Here is a 23,194-nt window from a genome sequence, read left to right on the forward strand (position 1 = left end):
ATCATCAAGCCTTGGCCTGGCTGGCATGTTACAGCAGGGTCATACAGTCACAGGCTTCCAAAAATCCCTTGTTTCAACCTGCTGCCTTCCTTGAGGGCTGTCGCATGGTTAGCAGTACTTCCAGAGGCTGAGATCAGAGGATTTGCAGTCCCACATCACTCTGAATGTAAGGTGTGGATTCGTCTCACGTGAGTTCAGCCCTCTGTGCTGTCAAGGCTTTTACATGGTCTGGTTGTCTGCACTCCCCTTATGCTTGCTGGATAAAAACAGATCTTCACCTGACAGTGTTTTAGATGTTTGCCTTTAGGTGTGATGTACCATGACCTGAAACTGCCTCGTTCTCCCATGGCATGAATTTATCTCTTTATGTTCCCAGTGTCTGAAGCCAAATGAGATGAGTCCCACCGGTTTGGGGAAGTCTCTCCAGGATAATTATGCCCCTAATTCCTTTTGAAATTGACGGAAGTGTCTTCTGAGGACTAAGGCAGGAGTCCCACATGCACCCTTTTGCTTTTCACCCACAAATATCAGTAGATGCTCTCAGACCCACTGCCCTGCAGATCAGGGATGTTGTAAGCCAACTCCACTGCGAAGCTGCAAAACTGGGCCAGTAGCAGCTTCCATCAGGAAAACACAAGGCTGCCCAGCTTTGCTCACACGTCCCTCTGCAAACAGTGTAATAATATTTATAGTGTTTAGTAGTGACTTCATATCCCAGACTTCTGTTTTGACTAGTCTTGAAAAAGGGTTAGGACTTCACCTGGGGTTTTAGGCTTCTCCATCCTTCTCTAGCCCACACCAGGTTGGATCTACAGTACCTGAGGCCAGGCTTCATCCTATTGGTGCTGGAGTCAAGCCCAGGAGTGAGGCAGAGGTGTCCAGATGCCACAGGGCAGGGTCAGTGCTGGAGATGGAGGGTGCCCACTCCGTTCAGGTCCTCATTGCTTGTTTCTAAATGCAAGGCTTCACCTGGGACAGCGCTGACAGCAGCAGGGCAATGCCCATTCGAAGGGGTTGGAGCTGCAGCTCCTCTCCATCCCTGTCTCCCCCGGAGCCAGCATCTGCTAAGCCCACGGTGCCCACAGCTCTACCAGCGGGGCTCTTACCAGGGAGCTGGCTCAGAAGAGAAGCGGCTCAGACCAGGAGTGTAAATGGGGTGAGAAAAAAGGAGTCCGGGCATGTCAGGATTCTGCCAAATGCCCCCAAGCTTGGAGCTGTTTATGGCAAACAGTCTAAAGCTGCCTCATGGTCTCCAAGCCACAGCAAACTTCCCAGCAAGAGCCACAGCCCATGGAGGGAATTTTTGCCATGGATAAAGACATCATTTATCCCACTTGGAGTCTGTCTGAGAGCTGCAGACCGATGCCACTGTTTCCTCTTGAATGTGGCTCCAGGGCACTGCTGGAGGTACCCAGAAGCAGTTCCCCAGAGCCTGTCAGGTATTACAAAATAGCAGCGATTTCATTTAAGTTTCATCTAAGGGTAAAAAACCAAATGAAGAGGGGAAGTCTGACAGTGCAGAAACACCCTAATTCTGTTCAAATTGCTTCCTATTTTGGCTGTGTTCTATTTGTGGTGATCAAAATAGATGGGTGGGTTGAGGAGAGCTGTGTTCTTGGAGAATTTCTGTATTTCCAGGTTTCATCCCAGGTTAGAACAAAAATCAAGTTAACAGTTAGGAAGATCTCCATGAAAATACCTTTGTTCGTTCCATACTGCCCATCTCTGCCGCACAAACAGGCTGGTGATATTCCAGCAAGAGCTGGAATTCTCTTTCCCTTTCAATTTAGAAAAGCACACAACAGAAAAACTGCAGATCGTGCAGTGACTGGGACAGAAGGCTGCCAGGATGTTCATTTCTCTCCTGTGAGCTCAGCAGGAATGTTGTCTGTGAGTCAGATCAGAAGGGGAGGATTCCAGGCCTGAAATGATGTTGAAACTCAGATCTATGCTGCAACTGTCAGCAAAATGGCTCTTATCCATCATGGAACTGAAATCGGAAGGCTTATGGTGATAACACCTCCATAGTCACATCCTACCACCACCACTCTTAAAGTCACCGTGGCAGTGCATGGTGGTGGCAGCAAACCCCACAAGAGGCAGTAGGTGCAAGTGCTGATTTGTTGCCCTTAACCCCTTGCACCATCTTCAGCCCCAGAGGACACCTGGTTGGCGTCTCCATCCAAAGTGTGCTTCAGGCACCCACGAGGCATAGGCTGACCCTCCCCATGCTGCCACGGGCTGCTGGGGAACCCAAGGAGCACCCAAGGGCCATGGGAAAAATACATTTAAGAAACCAGCATTACTGAAACATCCGGTGGGAAGCCCAGTGCCAGCAGAGCCAGGACAGGTGCCCTGGGTCAAGCCTGGAGTTTCAGGCCCAAACCGTGCTTCCCACCAGCCATCCTGAGCAGCCCCACATTCTTCCTGTCACTCCTTGCCTAAGATGCAGGACACCAGACTTACTCTCAGCTACGTACTTGAATGCTCATCATTCCCTCTCCCCATGTCCCGGTTTGTTCTGGCTCTGAGTCCTTCCTTCTCCCCATCAATCTTTCTTCCTATTAGATTTTCTTTTTATTTTTAATATACCACTTCAAGTGGTTTCATGATGCTGGACAGACTCTTTGCTTTCAAGGACTGCAATAACCATTCTCTTTGTTCAGAGAGGAGGGAGCATTAGCATAATGTCTTATTTTGCCAGCATTAATTCAGCCAGCAGCACACAAGGGAACCAGATGCTGTGTTCAGCTGGGGATGGCTGGTACCTTCAGCAGTGCTGCTCTTCTTTGCACTGCTGAGAGTGTGACGGGGCATCACGCAGCTCCAGAGCAGGTCTTGTCTCTGAAGAGCTGGGGTTACCCACTCTAACCACCTGGTTTGTGTTGCTTCGTGAAGAACCAGCTGCCACAAGAGAGAAAGCTGTTGCTGGGTCTCCCAGGCATGGGGAATGCATTGCTCCAACTTTGGGTTAAAATGCAGTTAAAGCTTAAGAAAAGAGGATGTGGGCAATGTCTTGCTGGGTTTAAAAATCTTCACTAGCAGAGATGTTAAATTAATAAATACCCTCTTCTTGCTGACATCTCCCTCAACGATTCTGTGTTGTATGGAAAACAAACCATATGAGGGTGGCAGCAGAGCAGTGTCTGCCTGACATGGTCCTGCTGTACTAAATGCAGGATGGAGGGATGTCAGCAATGCCATGAGAACATTTCAGATGCCACTGTACAGACACAACCCCTTAGCTGTGCTTTCAACATCTCTGTGTGGCTGGCTGGGGATGGAGGGCTGCTCCCTGTTCCCCAGGCTTGGAGCTTGTGGGCATTTCTCCCCACCTAGTTTGTAGGTTTTCATCCACTCCACACATGTTGCTCTGCCTTGAGACAACCAGGTTAACACTTTGCTGCCAACATCACCCTGTCCAGTGTGTTCAGCTGCCCCAAATCCCAGCCTGGTTTGTGTTGGAAGGGGTCTTAAAGCTCATCCAGTTCCAACCCCCTGCTACGGGCAGGGACACCTTCCATTAGAGCAGCTTGCTCAAGGCCCGTATCTTCCTCCTGGGCTGAGCCCCCCTCCAGGCAGCTGGAAGGACTGGGGCTCCCCTGTGGAGGGGGGATAAATAAAGGACCTGGGAGGCTCAGCAGGCAATGAGAGGAATAATAATGGTAAACTGCCAGCAGTAGTTAACCTGTGCCAGCACTAATTAACCTGTGCTATCCTGCCTCTGTCTCTGCAGTGGTTACGACTTCGATTATGACTATTACAGGGATGACTTCTACGACAGGTGAGCAGGGGAGGCATCAGCCAAAGGGGCTTCCTATGGGGCAGGATCTTCCCTGCAGCGAGGTGGGGTGGAGGGTGGTCCAGCCCAACCCAGGGCAGTGGGGTCCTATGGCTAGGCTGTGCCCCGGCTCACCACCAGCACTGCCTGGGCTCCGGTTTTGCCACCCAGTCACAGGCACAGGGCGCCACTGGGGGTGCTGCGGGGTTCTTCAGCCTCTGTTCCCCGCCATGCTTCCATCCCACTGCAGGCTCTTCGAGTACCGGGGCCGAGTCTCCCCGGTGCCCAGGGTGGTCCCTGTGAAGCGGCCGCGGGTCACCATCCCGCTCGTGCGCCGCGTGAAGGCCACGCTCCCCGTCAAGCTCTTTGCCAGGTCGGCCGCCATCGCCAACAGCTCTGCCAAGCTGAAGTGTGAGTATGTGCATGTGGAGACTGGTGTGCACATGGACCTCCCATCCCCAGGCACCCACACACAGGGCCAGATGCTCCCAAGGAAAACCTTGGAAACCCCCAGAACATCTAGAAACAACAGCCCAAGTGAGGATTTGAACACATGGCCTTTTTGGGGTGCAAAGGACCAACTATCCCTGCCATTGCCATAATGGGGAGCAGGGCAGCAAGGCGATGGAGGAGAGCACATTGCTGCTCCATGCCTCTGTTAGCTGTGTGCCATGAACACCCTTCACCATGGCTCCTTCCAGCATAGACAAGCACAAATACACGCAAGCATCACCACATATTGACTCCAGGGATGCAAAGAGTATATTTCTAGCATAGGGTTTCTAGTTGAGTTTCTAACCTGCTCAGTGGGGTGTCCTGGGGCTGACAGAGGAGTGAGGCAGGCACTTTGGATGATCTGCAGGGTTCTAAATGCCTTTTTTCCCTTCCTTTCTCCAAGTGAAGTGCAGCGAGCTGCAAACAATCAAAACTGAGCTGACGCAGATCAAATCCAACATTGACGCTCTCCTGGGCCGACTGGAGCAGATCGCTGAAGAACAGAAGGTGTCCACAGGTCAGTTGGGTGCATGGGGGTGTCTCAGGGCCAGTTTAAGAACAGGCAAAGAGTGCAAGGAAGCACCCTGCAGAGCTGGCCACCATCGTGGCTTAGAGCATCCCCAGAGGCTCTGACGGTGAAGTGTCGAACCCCAAGTTCCAGGGTACAATCTCGGGCCAAAAGTACAGGCTAGAATTTCCCAAAGTACAGAATTGGGGTTTAAAATGGTGAGATATTTTTCTTTCTTTTGTCATATAGTTTGTATTTTTTCAGTTTGCTTTTTTATTCTGTTCTGTTCTATTCTGTTCTATCCGCTTCCCACACCCACATCGGAGGGATGCAGAGCAATGACTTGCTCTGCCCTCTCCAGGGTTACTTTTGGGCAGCTTCCTCAAAATCAGCAAGACTTCCCAATACAGAAAAAACAGAAATAAAATAGATGCATTACTCCCCTCCCAACTGAACCTGGGCTCCCACTGGGTTGGTGTCATCAGGCTTCCCCAGCCCTGAGCCGGGTGGCTTGGCTCTTGCTCTCACAGAGGTACGGAAGAAGGTGGAGAGCAGCAAAAGTGAAGTCTTGCAGGAAGACACAGCATCAGAGGCAGAGGCCAACACGGAGGAGCCACTGAACGGGGACGAGGGCGAGGAAGAAGGTCTAGCACGGGATGAGTGTGAAGATGAACTGGTGAGTTGGGATAACACACTCCTCCCCAGACAGAGGAGTTAAGTAACGGACACAGTTTCACTGAAGCTTACTAAATCCCCAGAAAAATAGCTTTTCATTCAAGAGAAATCGTTGTGTTTAAATCCCATGATTGTTAACAGCTTGTTCTTTCAAACCATTCTGCTGCTTGCAAAAGCAATGACCTAGCAGATGCATGTGGAGATGCTGAAGAAACATGGTTGGCTCTTGAAATTCAGACCACATTTATCCTTGATTTCACAATTATTAATTGATGATTGAAACAAGTTTTTCTGCTCCCAAGTAATTCTCAGATGGATTGGAACATACAGCAGACAGGCTGTGTTACACTAACTGCACTTTCCCAACAATGCACATTTGCAATGCCCTGTTGACTGGATGGACACCAAATGGCATAAACTTAGTTGTAAGGTCCAAGCAAGCCACAGCTGCTGTGCATGGAACTATACATCGCAGGGAGGGCAGCACTCAAGCAAGGCTGGCCTGGTGTCATGCACACATCAATCCCATTGGCATTAGTCCCACCCTGAATAAGGATGTTCCCACTGAACCCAGTAAGACTGCTCTGAGAATAGGATCAGGTCCAGATCCAGGCAAAGAGCAGCAGGGTGCTGGGGTGCAAGGGCAGCCCTGCCTCATGCCTCTTCTGCAGGACTGCAGCCCCGGGAAGCTGGGCTGGTTGGCACAGCTCTCCTGCTAAGGTCTGGCGATGTCCGGGCAGCCTCTGAGCCTGTGCTGAGTGTCCCCTGAAACAGCTCTGTGCATTCCCCTTCCCTTCCTTCTGCTTCCTCACTGGTGGCAGTAGAAGTGAGGATGAAGCTCAGCATCGCTGAGGTGACCGCCGCACATTGACATACACAGCCTTCCTCTTGTGGCCTGAAAGCTCCTCTAACTCAAAACACTTCCCAGCTTTTTTGTAGTCTTCTGCTCTGCCTCACCTTAGTCACGATGGGATCTAAACATGGTGTTTCAGCTCTTCTGGTATCTGGTGCCTCACAGCTGAAGTCCATGACCCCTAAATTTGAGAAGAGCTAATTAATGGGAGACATCATAACAGATGCGATAAAGAAGAAAGGCAAAAGCTAGCCTCCATCTCTGTGTCACTTAGAAAAAGGAAGGCCAGGTTTGAATTACATCAAGGGGAACAAATGGTAGCAATCAGGGGAAACTTGCAGATACTAATAATGATAACATACAGCCTGTCAACAAAAAAATGTGGATTTTCCTGCAATTAGTGGAATAAGGAAACAGTGGACAGTCGTCTGCTGGCAATGATTTAAGAAGAATGGCCTTCATTAAGAGTAGATGAACAAGATGACTATTTCAGCTCCCTTTTAACTATTTTCTGTAACTCTCTGCTCCTAAAGTGATGTTGAGATCAGAAACATTTTACTGCCAACATCAGACAGGCTCACATGTGCTCAGCATGCTTAATGTGTGCAGTTCGTCTGCAGGGATGTTCTCTTAAACACTGCAAGGTGGCTCACAAAAGCCATCCTTCATATTCTGCTCCTGACCTTACAACACTGAACAGATCTAAAGTCTTCCCAGTTCCAGGGAAGCGACTCTTTTATCCCATGTCTCTTTGGCTCACACACAGCAGTGTAGCTTTCATCACTTGCTGTTCATGGACATGGTGCTCACACCACTCCGTAAAAACATTATCTACTCTTGCATCATAGGAGAAGAGACAGGTATGTAAAATACTTAATAAGCACAGTTGGACTGGCAGTCAATACTGTTTACCACACTTACAGTATAGGATACAAAGATTATTGTGTAAACTTACCATATATGTCTTAAATGTTGCATGCATGCAAAAAATGTCACTTACCAACCCATCGATGCCAGGTGTCAGGTAAGGGATCTATCAGATGTGAGGGGTAAACTTGAGAGGTGTCCCTGCCAAAGTGGAGATCCCTGCCCAATGCTGAGGAGGGGGAGCTCAGTAGGCCCTTGTGGCTGCAGATATTTATAGTGTGAAGTGGTTGATTCCTAGTCCTGTATGGTACTGTCTTCATGTAGTTCTGACCATTTATCAGCCCAGTCTCCAGCCAAACCATTTCTGGGGGCTTGGTGCTAGATTCTCATGCAATAGGATTAATTTTCTTCTGCCTGGACCCAAACTACAACACAAGTGAGAAGGACATAGTTTGTGTGAGGCAGGAACCAGACCTGCCAACACTTGGGCTGTACCCAGCACAGAGACTTCCCTGCCTTGAACCTCTTCCCCATGGTGACAGCTGGGGAATATCCAATTGGACTTGGGTCTAAGGTCCCACATATACCCTGTAGGCAACTGGAGGATGTCTCCTGGCGACCAGCAGGCCTGAGCATCCCAGTTTGTGGGGGAGTTCACCTCAGCTCATGTGAAAATTCTATGGCTAAGCAGGGTGCTGTTTCAGTGCTGCTAACCCCAGCTGGGTGAGGGGAAGCTCTTTAGACCTGGTCTGCTTTGCCTCCAGAGCAGTGTCCCATGGGCTTTTGCTACACAGATCCCTGAACTCCCAAAATCTGCTCTCTTAAGTTCAGGGGTTTGATTCTGTTCTTTATCTTGGTCACTTCTTTCACAATACTCAACTTCACAGTCTCATGATCGCTCCATCTTCACACCTTCGACCAGTTCCTCCTTGGCCATGAGCAGCAGTCCAGAGGAACGTCACCCCTGTACAGCTGGTCAGCTGGCTGTGTCTAGAAGTTATTCCTGACACTTTCCAGAAGTCTGGGTTGCAGCACCCAGCCCTGCTGCCTCCCACACCTTGCCAGGGTGCTTGGTGTCCCTCAGGAGTCCAGGGGCCTGTGATCAGGAGGCTTCCTCCAGCCTTCCCGAGGAGACTTCATATCCGATGGTCTGTAGCAGATACCTGCCGTGATGTCTGGCCCCTCATCCTCACCCACTTTTCCAAGGCCAATCCCTGTGATGTGGGCTATTCCTTTTCCCAGAGCACATGCCACCTCACCTGGCTTTCCAGAAGAGCCTGTTCCCAGGGCGCTGCCTGCTCTGTCATTACAGGGAAGGAGTCTTTATTCTGTTGCCAGCAGTCATAAGCCTCCAGACTTCCTTCTCTTGGGAGGCTCCATCCACAGCTCCTTTAAGCCTGGTATCCCGCTTTTCTTCCTTCATGCAGTGCAGTCCTGAGGCATTTTGCCTGCAGAGTCTCAGAAAAGACCCTCTTGGTCCCCGTGTCTGTAAAAATCTATCTCCCTCAGTGCCCTGTAAACCAGCTGCTGCTACCGGGGTTGAGGCTGGGCTCCCTTGCCTTCCCTTTCAGCTTACCTGTCATCCCCTGCAGGCAGCCAGGTTCATTTCCATCTCTAAAATATTCACCACAAAATTTGGCTTGTTCAGGAGATAAAATCCTACTGCTGAGCACCTAATTCTTTTAATTATGCTGCATTGCAGGATGGCTCCAGGAAGGGGACTTCCACATGCTGTGCTTTCAAAACCACTGTTGCATGGGGAGTGGTTCAGCACATCAGCACGGTTATTGTGGCCTTTGAAGTGATAAAGGTTATGAATGTTATCATTCTGGATGATGATTTCTGCTGCAGACTGGGACCAGCTTCTGTGTTCAGTAGCAGTTATTACATTGTGCATGATTTGCCGTTGCAAACTGGCTACCCCTTAGTACCACTGCTCAGTTCCAGTGATGTGGGAACGCCTGTTCCCTGGTGTGTCCTAGGTCCCAAATTAACTTCTCACAGTGCTACAACAAGGTGTGAGCTGTGCAAGCACACGCAGTAACGTTTATGAAGGTGCTGAGCACGGACTTGACCTGTCTTCATTAGGCATCCAGTCTAACCCCGGCAGTGTATGACACAGGCTCAGGACTTCTCCTGGGACGTGCCCACTGGAGGTGCAGGCTCTGGTGTAGCCCAGATCAGACACCTGGCTTTACACAGGGGAAGCTGGGCTTAATTTCATCCCAGTCCCTTTGAGGCTCAGGAGAAGCCAGACTGCAGACTCCAAGAGGGAATCACACATCCCAGGGCTGTCTGGCAGAGACCTTCCAGAATAAGGAGCCAGAGGAGGTTTCTGGGTTTGCCTGAGGCTGTGTCTGCCAGAAGCCACAGCCACAGCACCCAGTGTCCACATCAGGTGTGTTCTGTAGCTCCCCCACCGCTCTGAGCAGCGGCTCACTGCTCTCCCACACAGTGGTATCAGCTGGTCACCACATGTGTGGTGGTACCACAGTGTCCCAGGCAGGGCAAGAGGGACGTGATGATTTACTGTTTCTGGTTCCCTTTTCTCTCCAGGAGAACAGCCATTACACAGACGTGGAGGATGCCAGACTACAGTAACCAGGTACAGCTCACGCTGCTTTTTAGAGGCTGATTCTGAGCAAAAGCTTTCTTTCCATGCATGTTGGGGTGGTTGCTGCTTCAGAAGATGTTCTTTCTCACTGATCCTCAGTGTTTTCCTAGCACTGAGCCTGGCTGCTCAGCTGAGTCACAGACCAGCCCCCCACTCCCTTTCCTAAATCACAAATCTTTGAGGTGCAAGGAAAATGATGTACCTTCGTCCTGCCCTTCTCTACTTGCAGCCCATTCAGAACAGCAGTGAGCAACAGTGTGAGGAAAGCACGAGGCTAAACCCTGTCCTGGCACGTTGAGCAAGACAAGCTGAATTGAAGTGCTGCTGTCATCTCTACCTGGCATTCAAAAGGAGAAACATGGCCTGACATCTTCCATCCATCTGTAAAGCAAAGACAAAGAAACCCCATCATCCCAGTGAATCCCCACTACCCTGTGCAATGGATTCAGAGCTCTGCAAATAGGAGAGGCAGGGTCCAAACCTTGCACAATCCAGAACCATCACTGACCAGATAATGGAGAGCAGTTGTGTCACCAAATGAGTCAGAGATGTTATGTTAATGAGTCAGCTTTTTGTAGGAGAGGAGGGAGAGCTAAGCCTAATCCAATAAAGACATTTTTTCCCATGCTAGGTGAGAGCAAGAGCATTTGCTAACTGGGGGAGAAGTACTGTCTCAGTTTGGACAGTTTGAGTTCTCACTCTAAAGATCATGCTGAGGAAGAGGGTGTGGGGTGAGCTGTCCTCCCAGAGCGGTCACGTCCAGTCGTGTCTCTTTTACCCCATAAGCTGCTGATAGTACAGGGTCAATTCCAGGAGTCAGTGCTGGTGCATGTGCTATGTCTGTGCATCTGCTTGAAGAGAGGGGAAGGGGAAAGGAAGCTGCCTGCAGGAAACAAGTGATGCCAGGCAGGAGACACAAAGCATACATCAGCTTCAGTGATCCAGAGAATGGTTTGTCTCCTCATTCTCCGCTGGGAAACCACGATGTAAAGGCTGGCAAGTTGCTGCAGAGTGAGGGGGTTCAAGTGCTATGTGGATGAGACCCTTTTCTTGGACCAGCTGCAAGGGGTGTAATCCAAGCACTTTTCCAGTGCCAGAGACATCAGCCCCTTTCCCAGGGTGCCCCAACCTCTCTTTGTCTTCACACTGACCTGGCACACTGGGAGAGCATGCGACAGCTCCTGCTCCTGACTGCAAAGGCATCCAGTCTCCATCACCAGTCTCCATCACCATTCTCCATCACTGGTCTGATGATCTGCACAGTGCGACAACTGGCCTGAGCATAAAGCGACTGGTAACGGTGAATACCCCGAGCATGATGCATGTGAGTGTGCAAGCACCTCCCCTGCCTACCCAGATTCAAGCTGGTTTTGATCCGTGCCATGTCCTGCAAGTACAGGGCTGCAGCAGCCAGCATGCAGCTTATCATGGGAACCCCCTTACACCAGGTCTCTCAGCCTTTCTCTTCTTGTTCGTTCCTCCTTACCCAGTTGTTCTGAGTTCCAGGATAGATGGGACTGAAACTCACACAGCACTTTACTCAGTCACTCAGATGTGTCCTGCCCATCTCTCCTCTTCCCCTCCATAACACATATATACAGGTCAGTGCTTTGAATCCAGACCAGTGTCCACACCTCCTCCGTGGTCAAACTCTCCCACAAAACATGTCCCCCTCCCCAGGTCTCACAGAGTGCTCCCGTGCTCAGAGCCAAGCCTCAGCTACAGCATCCCTCTTCAAAGGGTGAAGGGGAAAACAGGTCCTGGGGCAAAGCTTCCCTCCCCTGAGGGCCATTGTGGAGCAAGCATGGCTCTTGAAGCACAATGTTTTATTTGCGTTTCTTAGTTTCCAAGAATTCATGAGGGATTTAAGGGATAGCCGTGCTTTCCCCTACCTTTTCCCGGTTCCTGTACAATTTATCCACTGTGTTGTACTGAGCCGTTGTAGAGCTGTTTTCTAGGCTTTGAGAGATGAGCTGCAGTTTTTGTTATGAACTGACTGTGATGCTGATGTGTGGGAGAAAGGTGACCTTGTACATACAATCCTGTATAATAAAAGAAAGAAATCTAATTTGCTTCTCTCCGTGTCTTGCATACACACATACATACATACACCCATCCACATATACATACACACATACACATGTACACACACACATACACACACACCTACACACATACATACACACATACACATGTACACACACACATACACATACACACACACCTACACACATACATACACACATACACATGTACACACATACACACACACCTACACACATACACATTTAAACACACACATACATATGTACATACACACCTACGCACATACATACATACACACCTACACACATACACACACACCTGCACACATACATACACATGTACACACACACACACACATACATACACACACACATACACACATACATACACACACACATACACACATATACGTATACGTATACATACACATACACACACACATCCTTTTTTCCTCTATTTCAGAGAAGTCTTTTCCCTTCCTAAGCTTCCACTCTGCCCACAGGATTTACTTTCCCTTACACAAGGTATATCCCACTGGGCTGAGCCAAATGTCTGCATTCACAGGGGCTCTGGGACTCTTCCTCTGGAGGCCTGGGAAATCATTTGATGCAGGAGAGCAGGGTACAAATCCAGGCCTTTAATCTCTGGACTTCACACGGGCTCAGCTCATGAGAGACTGGAAGAAATAAGGTTGCTATTCCAGTTTGCACAAGGCTAGTAAATGCCCCTTAAACACAGTGTGTTCTGGCTGTCTCCCCAGTCCCTTCCTCAGCAGAGCAAAGCTCACACAGTGTTGCCAGCTGCACGTGTTCACTGTAGTAAGCACCCAAACCCTGGCACATTTGGCAACTGAATTGTGTTGAGAGGGCACCAGGGACCACATGGGGAGAAGGCAGATGATAACCATTTACTTTCCCAGTCCCTAGGAGGTCTGCTGAGCCTGGCCTGAGCCACAGAGGGCAGCACTGGAGGTCAAAGCTGCCTATTGCATCTATTTAAGTTCATGGTGAGGCTGGGGATGCTTGAACATCCGTCCATCCATCCGTGCATCCATGCATGCATCCATAGAATCATAGAATAGTTAGGGTTGGAAAGGACCCTAAGATCATCAAGTTCCAACCCCCTGCCATGGGCAGGGACACCTCACACTAAACCATCTCACACAAGGCTCTGTCCAACCTGGCCTTGAACACTGCCAGGGATGGAGCATTCACAACCTCCCTGGGCAACCCATTCCAGTTCCTCACCACCCTAACAGGAAAGAATTTCCTCCTTATATCTAATCTAAACTTCCCCTGTTTTAAGTTTTAACCCATTATCCCTTGTCCTGTCACTACAGTCCCTAATGAAGAGTCCATCCCCAGCATCCCTATAGGCCCCCTTCAGATACTGGAAGGCTGCTATGAGGTCTCCATGCATCCTTCTCCAGGCTGAACAGCCCCAAATTTCGCAGCCTATCTTCATACAGGAGGTGCTCCAGTCCCCTGATCATCCTCGTGGCCTCCTCTGGACTTGTTCCAACAGATCCATGTCCTTTCTATGCTGAGGACACCAGAACTGCACACAATACTTCAGGTGAGGTCTCACGAGAGCAGAGCAAAGGGGCAGGATCACCTCCTTCGACCTGCTGGTCACGCTCCTTTTGATGCAGCCCAGGATACGGTTGCTTTCTGGGCTGCAAGCGCACACTGAAGCCGGCTCATGTTCATTTTATCATCAACCAGCACCCCCAAGTCTTTCTCCGCAGGGCTGCTCTGAATCTCTTCTCTGCCCAGCCTGTAGCTGTGTCTGGGATTGCTGTGACCCAGGTGTAGGACCTTGCAGTTGGCATCCATCCATCCTGCCATCAGTCACCAGTTCACTTCAAGTTCAGGAAAGCAGCAGCATCAGACTAATGACTGGTTGTCTTAATGGCTAGGAAGGAGGAACGGTGGGGGGGGAAGAGGGGAAGAATAAACACAAATCAAAACTTTTGGCCATCAAGAAGATCAAATCAGCTCAACCTTAGGTCCATTCAGCCAGGTACTTGCGCTCTGAGAGCAATCTCAGTGCCTCGGAGGAGGGCACAGCACTTCCCTGCTCATCTCTACCCCATCACCTTCCCCACCAGCCAAACACAGCCTGGCACTGGGCTGGGGCCAGGTGACTGCAGCACCATGAAGCTCATCAGCTTCAGGCCATTAGAGCATGGTGGAGGCATCCTAGCAAACATTGGTTTGATTTTGTTGATTAATTGGGGGGAAAGTGAGGGACTTTGGGAACCCTTACGGCAATTATTGGCAGTTATGAATGGCAGTTACTAGTTGTAGCATACATGACTTCATTGGCAGTTATGTATGGGAAGCTACTGCCATTGGCTATAGACAGGGCCTCAACAAAATGAGTTATGGGTTTTTCATGCTCATTGAGTTCTGTGTGTGACCACGTCCACATAAAGAGGCGAGGGCACAGCAGTGGGGTGGTAAGGGGAACACACACCACCTCTGTCACCCCTTAAGGCCATAGAGCAGCTGCAAAGCTTCCTGCTGGCTTGTCTGGGTCCATCAGGAGAGGAGGAGTGGGAGAGGAGGTGTCACCCCATCCCTCTGAGCACTGCTTGCCCAGGGACGGAGAGGGAGGGTAGGGAATGGCAGATGCTGATGGAGGGACATGAGGCCCAGGAGCAGAGCAGGAAGGGAGAGCACATGGTCCAGAGCAGGAGGGGCTGTAGAGGTTTAAGGATTCCACAGTAGTTACAGTGAGCAGGGTACAGACAACGCCATTGTGCTATCAGGATCACAGTCTGCTCCCGTTCCCTGACTCGCCCAACCCATCTTCCCAAGTGTGAGCACGTGTGTGAAATACAGCATGGGGTGCTGCACACTCAGAGCACAGCACAGCACCTCAGCCACAGTCCATCCATCCTCATCCCCAACCCCAGCCTACACCACACTGCTGTTACAGGGGAGCAGACAAGAGTGAAGTGCAGAAGCCTCGTTACTGGGCTTGTCCTGATGAACAGGAAGATTTGTGGTGCTCCTCAAAAGCATTTTAAACATTATGACATGAAAAGATGTGCTAGGTCTTACTAGCTCTTGAATGAATATAGCAGGGTCCCACCCAACCTCTTCCCACGATCCATTGTCCCCATAGTGTCACTCCATGTAAATTATCCCTGTCCTGCTGGAACATGGGAAGATAAAGGTTGGGCCAGTCCATTATCCCCAGCATTTCCCGTTTGACAGCAATTTATTCATCTGCACATTCTGAAGGAAAACAATCAGCATAAACTGAGCAGCTCAAGTGAACATAAAACACAGTTTCCATCTTGTGAACTGGAAACAAGGAATGCTTTTGTTAAAGGCTTTCCCCCCCACCCACAAAGGCAAGATCTCATTACCAAGAGTCCTGGACCTTGCTTGGCTTCTCACATTTGCTGCTGTGCTTGTTGCCATCCCAGCTGCGTTTGTTGCAAACAAACCCAGAGGTCTCTGTGTCCCTGCTGCCTTGCCAGCACCTCTGGAAAGAAAATGAGAACCATCTGAGGTTGCCAAAACACTTTGGCATTGATGTGCTGCTCTGGGTGGGAACAGCAGGTGTGCAAGGAGTTTTGGTGCCCCGCTTTTTCATATGCTGGCCTTGGCAGTTTCTAAAGCAATAGAGTAGGGTTATTGCAGTGCAAATCCTCCTTTTATGTGCTTCTCGAGATGGAAAGACCAAAACACCTCTAAATCTTGCATTCAGTTTGAGTCAGGAGATACTTTGTTGTGCCCTATTGACTTGAATAAATCCCTTTAATGAGCATCACAATTAAAGTCCATGCAACACTTTGGAAATACTTCAATTCCCACAGCTGTAATAGGATATGTTCTTTGGGGAACTTGTGAAATCCAATTGCCAGCTCTGTGAGAGTTTTTGTATCCATCCTGCAACATCTTCCCATTATCTTCAAGAGATTTAATTCCAGATCTTTCCTCTTGTCAAGAAAGTTATGGAAACATTTGGAGACATGACCACGAACCCTAAGGGCTCCTGTGGATTCTGTCCATCCTTTGCCAGGAAAACACTCCCAAGCCTTGGATTGGGCATGGTCTGATGCCAAAAGGACTCAACCCATGCACCAAATCCCCTGTTAGTGTCTGGAAGAGGGGCTCAAGCAGTCGTTCTTGCCTGTACTGAGCCCCACACCACTGGCACTGCTCACGTACCCATCATAGTGATGTGTGGATGGGTACGTGTCAGTACGGACACACTCTATCACTTTAGCAAGAAAACCCTCAAGTTTAGCCCACATTTATTTCCTAGCAGGTAGATTCTTTTCTCTGACAGTTTGAGAGGGTTCCTCAGAATTTCCCCCAGATCCCAGCTACATCCTCCCAGTGCTCGCAGCCCCAGCGATTCACCCAAAGGAGACACAAAGAGAGTACATCAAGATAGACGAGATGAGAAAGGGGAAAACGAATTATCCTAATAGGATGGGATTTTTATTGAGACATCCAGCTTTTGCTGTCATCACCATTGGTTGTGTATGGAGAATGTCTGCCTTGGAGAATTGCTAAACACATGGCAGGGACCAGCTTAAAGAGTCTGTTGAACTTGAACCAGTAAAGAAACAGTGAGAAAATGACCACACAGAGGATATACAAAGAACCCAACTGAGAGACAGAAAAACCCTGCTCATACCTTAATTCATATGTGGCAATAGAAAACATAGAGACAGCACCCAGTGGGGAAATAAAAGACTTTATATAGTCTAATCCTCTCAGTACTTCAGAAGACAAAGGCTGGCCATAGAGATGGTGTGACAGAGCACTCAATGGGAATGCAGAGGGATGGGCTGTAGCTGTGGGCTGTTAGTTCCTACTTCGGACTCATTCCCATGCTCCTCACAGCAGTCCCTTCTCCCCTTCCTCTGGGTTCCTGCCTCCTTTTAAGCACTATTTCAACCCACAAGGCTGTGGATATAGAAGACCCACTGTGAATATCATACTCCTCTGGAAAACATTCTATGTGTAACAGGCAAAGCATAGTGCACTGGGCATCACAATCCAAATTAGAAAGGTAAATCTGATATACAGAGTCACATTTGTAAGAGCAGAGCTCTCAAAAGACAGTATTTCAAGACAGCAGGAACACTAACCCAGAACTAGTGCACACTCTGCACACACAGCCACTACCTTTCTGATTGCATTTCTGATTTTTCCTCTATGGCATTTGCATACCTACCTAATCCTCACCTTTTGCTATTTCTATACATCATGCTTAATCTTATTTTGTCATTAACTATGTGTTTCCCTTCTGTATTCAAGGACCCGTCAGCCTTCACAGTAGAACTCCTTTCTGCTGCACAGGGATGACCACAGCTCCATCACTGGTAAAACAGCAGGAGCAGGACCCCTGTGGTGGCAGCAGGACTTGCGAGATGCCAGTGGGGGATGCTGGGCTGCAGAGGGGAGGTTAGCACAGGCAGGAGGGGCTCCGAGCCACAACGGTGCTCCCCATGTTTGCTTGGGGGTTCTTTCTGCTGGTTGCTGCTGAGCCATTCAGGGAGGGGAGGACAGGCTGGGCAGCACAGCTGGGACATCCACTCATCTTCACCCTGTGCTCCAGCTTGGTCTTCTCCTCACTGCTAGGCAGATCTGCTTCATACCCACATAGGCCAAAGCATCCTGTCTCCTGATTTTGGCCACCTCAGAAGACACTTCTCTGCCCACAGCATCACCATAAGGCACAGATATGGCTCCAGCCCCAGCACACTCATAGAATCTCAGACTGGTTTGGGTTGGAGGGAACCTTTAAGCTCATTCAGTTCCAACCCCCTGCCACGGGCAGGGACACCTTCCACTAGAGCCGGTTGATCCAAGCCCTGTCCAACCTGGCCTTGAACACTGCCAGGGATGGGGCATAGATGAGCACTCGTCATTCTTTAAGCCTGAACATGTTCTTGGTTGGGGGCAGGAATTAATGGCCACCTCCCTCATCCAGAACAAAGTGTAGAGGCAAACAATGTGTTTGAGCACACAGCTTAAATGAATCTGAGAGAATGGAGTAGGCCTGGACACAAAAACAAATTGTCATGTACAAAAACTTGGAGATTACACGGGCAGCCGCAGGCAGCCCCAGCATCAGGGAGACCTCAATGGACACCCCAGCCACAAATGTAAATAACAGTGTCAAGAGAACCCAAGAGACAGCTCCTGCCGATGAAAGAAATGCAATCCTCGCTGCTGGCTGGGACTTGTAGAAGAGCAACTCATTGTGTGAGGGTGTCCGAAAGTGCAGAGACAATGCAGCAAAGAAAAATGCTTTAAGCTTCGTTTCAAATGAGCTCACATTACCAGAACTTATTTTTTTGTGTTCATGGTGGAAAAAAGGCAGTTTTGGTGCTGAACAAGGGCATAGCACAAGGCCTGCAGCAGGCTCTGAGGACCATGAGCAGCACAGAAAGCCATTTTAGTCCACAGAAAGCCATTTTAGCCATTAAAAAGAACTAAACCCTACTTTTTCCTTGCCTTGTTTTCAAGATGAATTACATCAAGCTTTCCTCCCTGTAACAACAGCAATAAAGCTCCCTTTTCCTTTTTTAATGAAATGAATATTAGAAGAAAAGCATTTTAAGATACATTAGAAACAACAAGATCCAGCTGTGTCACGTAACACTGGTGACACTTAGGGCACAAGCATGTTTTGCTGTCAGTCACACAGTCCCGCTCCACCCCGAGTGCAGTGTTCCCATATGGAAGAAACAAACGCACACATTCCATGGGATAATTACCCAAAGCAATACTGGGGAAAGAAACAAAGATTTTAAAACTAAGTTGCTTTGGTACAGAATGTATAATTAAGGGAGCTGCTTCTGTGTTAGAAAACCCGAAGTCTCTGCGAGCCCAGAGACCCACTATGAAAGATGCAGTGGGCTGAAGACAGGGGCATTTCTCCATGGTATTACCCATTTCTGCTGGGTATTCAGGAGAAAAATTAGTAATTACAAGATGTAAAGTTATGACTGTTTTATTCCAGAAATATACTGTTATTTGCAATATGTAAAGAAGAAAAAAGGATGAACAGCAGGCTTACACAGCGAGGAACAAGCCTGGTGTTACAGTCACAAGCAGAAAGGAAGTGAGCTAGCATTCCTCTTTCCGCAAGGAAAAGCCAATTCCTCGTATCCATCAGGCAGCAACGTGTTTCCAGGGCCAGCTTAAATTTCTGCTTCTACTATGGTTGCTCCCTTGGGCTTGTGACAGAGACTAACACAGGTTCAGCCATATTCTATATAGAGGATATATAAGAATGCACAGTGTGTATACATGTGTGTAATACCTATGTGAATACATCTGTGTATCTTAGCTATATTAATCTATGTTGAAACACCTACAGTAAAAGCACAGTTTCCCTAAGCTCTTCCTAAAACTAAAAGACTGAAATGCCCCTGGAGGCACCTCCCTGTCTTTACTGGGGATTATAGAAAGAACTGAAAACAAAGGATTTCTTAGTCAAGGGACTGGAGCCAGATGAGGTCCCTTCAAACCAAAAGTTCTACAAGGGAGGTAGAGCTTCTCCTGTAAAGATCAGCAAGAATCCTTGAACCTGTTTCTCTTTAGGATGCCACAATTCCCAGGAAATGTCTTCCTTCAAAAGCATCAGGATCAGTGACCTTTCCTCATCAGCTCTCTGCATTGAAACACATACACTGAGGGAAAGGAAACGTGGAATTGTGCTGTCTTCTCACCATAGGATTTTACAGTTTATCTAACATCCTTTTAGCTATTAACCCAAATCAGAGCCATTACAGGAATGTTTTCCCACAGTTGACAGACACCTGGGCCTAGACCAAGCCATGATTTAGGTTAACTGCCCAAATGACCCTGTTCTGCTGCAGAAAGCAGAATATGAGGTAGAGCCATGTAGGTCAAACCTAGCCCTGGCTGATCCCCATGAACACTGTGAGAATCCAAACGTGCAGACTTCAGCTGTAGGCTGCCTTTGCACTGCTGGAAAAGCCCAAGAGAGGCTTTCATCAGGGCAGGCTTGTCCCAGTACCTGACCACTGTCTCCAACCTGTTTCTGACCATTTCCCTTCAGGGACACCAAACGGACCATTTTCCCATCATTTATGAGAAAAGTGAAGCAAAAGGGAAGAGTGAGCAGAAGAACAACAGTTAACAGGAGAGCTCAGAAGCAGGGTAAGTGAACCCAGCCTTACCATCCAGGGTTGGATGTACATCCAGACTGATGTCCTGCCTCTGGCAGGGGCCAGACATGGATTGCTCAGGGAAGAGCTTGCACTGCACAAACCCACCTCCTGGGAGAGCAGCCGCTTGTCAAACAGAATGCTACAGATTATATTCTGCTGCTCAGGCAACATGGGACTAACTTTTACTATGGCAAAACCAAGCTGAAAACAGAAAAGCAAGCATTTTGGAAGCTGGTGTACTCTCGCAGCTGCTTGTTCTTACAGCTGAACTGGCAGCTCTTGTGCAGCTGCAGTTTGGTGTTAAACATCTGTCTTCAGTTCTTCCTCAAAGCTTGGCCTCTCGTTTGCTTGGATACTGTTCTATTAGGCTGGTAATCTGGAATAAACTTCTAGGACACAAATGAACAAAGAGGCAGAACAGATAGCTGGGGAAATGTCATTTAAAAGATTAACAGATAAATTCTAATGAATTACAGCCATCAGCATCACACTTGACTTTCTGAGCTTTCCTGCTGTTTCCGTTTCTGTACCTCCTCCACCAGACACCATCACGCACAGTTTTGCCTGACTACAGCAAAACATCCCATGCATCCCATGCAAACCTTGTCCTGTTTGCAGCAGCAGCTCTGAACGTTGCTTTTTCCTCTTGCTTACAGTCATAGGTGACCAAGTTTCCCTGACGAGCAGGCCCACGACTGACACAAACCAGGGATCTTAGGGAGTGCTGTACATGGCAGGACACAGTACTGGTGACCCACAGTCACTAACGACACACAGCATGAACCAGAAATCCCCACTCCCAATAGCAATTATAAATGCTTCTCCTTCTTTTTACCATTTCTGATGACAGAAATACTACTGCTGTGATAAAATCTTTGTTCTAGACCAAGATTGTTCTGTTCTATCTGTTCTAATTGCTTCTGTTGTATCCCATGGGATAAATCCCTGGAGGAAAGAGAGGTCCAAGAAAGCTGGTTAATACTCAAGGATCAACCCCTCCAGTCTCAGAAACTACGCATCCCAGCAAAGAGGAATTCAGGCAAGAATGGAAGGAAGCCTGCATGGATGAACATGGAGCTCCTGAACAAACCCCAACGTGAGAAGGAAGCCTACAGAGCATGGAAGCAAGAACAGTAGCCTGGGAGGAACATAGAGAAATTGTCTGAGCAGCCAGTGATGAGGCTGGGGAAGTTAAAGCCTTGACAGAATTACATCTGGACAGAGCCAGGCACCGAGAAAAACTTCTATAGGTACGTTGGTGGTAAACAGGGAAAACATGGGACCCCTCTGAAAGGAAAAGGGAGTCCTGGTTACCTGGCATAAGGAGATTGATGTCATCTTCCTTGTCAAGGTGCTTGACACTGTCCTGCACATCATTTATCTAGACATGGATTCAATGGGTAGACCACTCAGTAGATAAGGAATTGGCTGGATGGTCACAAGCTGTGGTCAGTGGGTTGATGTCCAAGTGGAGACCAGTGACAAGCGGCATCCCGCAGGTGCTGGGACCAGTGCAGTTTAGCACCTTTTTTGTCGACATGGACATGGGGATTGAGCATCCCCAGCAAGTTTGCTGATGACACTGAGGTGTGTGGTGAGGTCAACACACTGGAGGGAAGGGATGGGATTCACAGGCAGTAGAGGTGGGACCAGGAACCTCATGGAGTTCAGCAAAGCCAAGTGCAAGATCCTGCACATGGGTCAGGGCAATCCTCAGCACAAACACAGGCTGGGAGAGACTGGATGGAGCAGCCCTGAGGAGGAACTTGCAGGTGTTGGGTGAGAAGCTTCCCATGACCCAGCTTCAGTGTGTGCTTGAGCCCAGAACCCCCCCGTGTGCTGGGCTGCACCCCCAGAGCATGAGCAGCAGCTCAGGGAGGGGATCCTGCCCCTCTGCTGTGCTCTGGGGAGACCCCCCCTGCAGCCCTGATCCAGCTCTGGGGCAGCAGCACAAGAGGGACCTGGAGCTGTTGGAGCGAGGCCAGAGGAGGCCATGGAGATGCTGCGAGGGCTGGAGCAGCTCTGCTCTGGAGCCAGGCTGAGAGAGCTGGGCTGGGGCAGCCTGGAGAAGAGAAGGCTCCTGAAGGGGAGACCTTAGAGCAGCTCCAGTGCCTAAAGGGGCTGCAGGAGACCTGGAGAGGGGCTTGGGACAAGGGCCTGTAGGGACAGGCCAAGGGGAATGGCTTGAACCTGCCAGAGGGGAGACTGAGCTGAGCTCTTAGGCAGAAGCTCTTCCCTGTGAGGGTGCTGAGGCGCTGGCACAGGGTGCCCAGAGAAGCTGTGGCTGCCCCATCCCTGGCAGTGTTCAAGGCCAGGTTGGACACAGGGGCTTGGAGCAAGCTGCTCCAGTGGAAGGGGTCCCTGCCCGTGGCAGGGTTTGGAACTGGATGAGCTATAAGGTCCTTCCAACCCCAAAACATTTTATTCTATGGTATCAGTAATGTTCAAGCTGACTGACAGCAAAATGCCTTCCATATTAGTCTCCCAGGACCTTCCATGACAAGCCTCAATTTCTTTTGCATATTCTGGGCTGGAAAACATGAAAGGAACAGACCTTTGATTCTATTTCTATGATTCTATGACCTGCCACAGCTTCGCTAAGATGTACGAGCACTCTGGCCATGGCAGGAGCCATGGAGAGGAGCAACACAGTTGCATCACTATGCTCTTTGTTAGCTCCCAAGCTCCTCCCCAACCGTTCAAACACAAATTCCATTCTGCTCTGTCTCAGTACCTAAAAATAAATAAACCTTCATCAGTACCACACAGCCAATTTTCAGCTCACAAAGCATGGAGGAACACAGTTTGTCTGCCTCCAAATACACACCTGCATGCAGATCCAAGTCAAAGCTACCACCTTACTCTATCAGACTCCAGCCTTAGCTGCTTACTTAGGTTCAACTTAAGTACAAAACCCTATTGCCTCTGAACATACACCTGCACCTCAAACTTTTACCACCCCTACAAGCAGCAAGAAGTGCTTGTGTTCACACACCACCCTTGTGGTAAATCATATCCACTTTGAATGTGGGCTGGAAGGTAATTTAAAAACATTAAAACCAAATCAGCTCCTAAACACAGAACTTCTTATGCATCAGTGAGGTTATTCCACATCGAGTCTACAGCTCAGGATGCTGCACTCAAATGCTAGTTATCCAAACCTTCAGCATTTCATGCAG

At 49.1% G+C, this 23,194-nt stretch overlaps 1 protein-coding gene across 5 annotated transcripts in view; it reads left to right on the forward strand.

The window, feature by feature from the left end:
* Positions 1–11,861, forward strand: part of RALY (RALY heterogeneous nuclear ribonucleoprotein) — a 152,402-nt gene extending 140,541 nt beyond the window's left edge. For all 5 annotated transcript variants that reach the window (XM_061375479.1, XM_061375481.1, XM_061375482.1 and 2 more), the window contains 6 exons: positions 3,737–3,784; positions 4,032–4,192; positions 4,680–4,793; positions 5,315–5,460; positions 9,736–9,784; positions 10,023–11,861. In XM_061375479.1, the coding sequence (XP_061231463.1) occupies positions 3,737–3,784; positions 4,032–4,192; positions 4,680–4,793; positions 5,315–5,460; positions 9,736–9,780 (514 nt within the window). In that variant the 3' untranslated portion in view covers positions 9,781–9,784; positions 10,023–11,861. The remainder of the gene's footprint in view (positions 1–3,736; positions 3,785–4,031; positions 4,193–4,679; positions 4,794–5,314; positions 5,461–9,735; positions 9,785–10,022) is intronic.
* The last annotated feature ends 11,333 nt before the right edge of the window (positions 11,862–23,194 follow it).

This window comes from Neopsephotus bourkii, unplaced genomic scaffold (genome assembly GCF_033783945.1).
Source record: "Neopsephotus bourkii isolate Nb327-2 ecotype Australia unplaced genomic scaffold, CSIRO-AGI_Nbou_v1 NB_1663, whole genome shotgun sequence".
Classification (NCBI taxonomy): Eukaryota; Metazoa; Chordata; class Aves; order Psittaciformes; family Psittacidae; genus Neopsephotus; species Neopsephotus bourkii.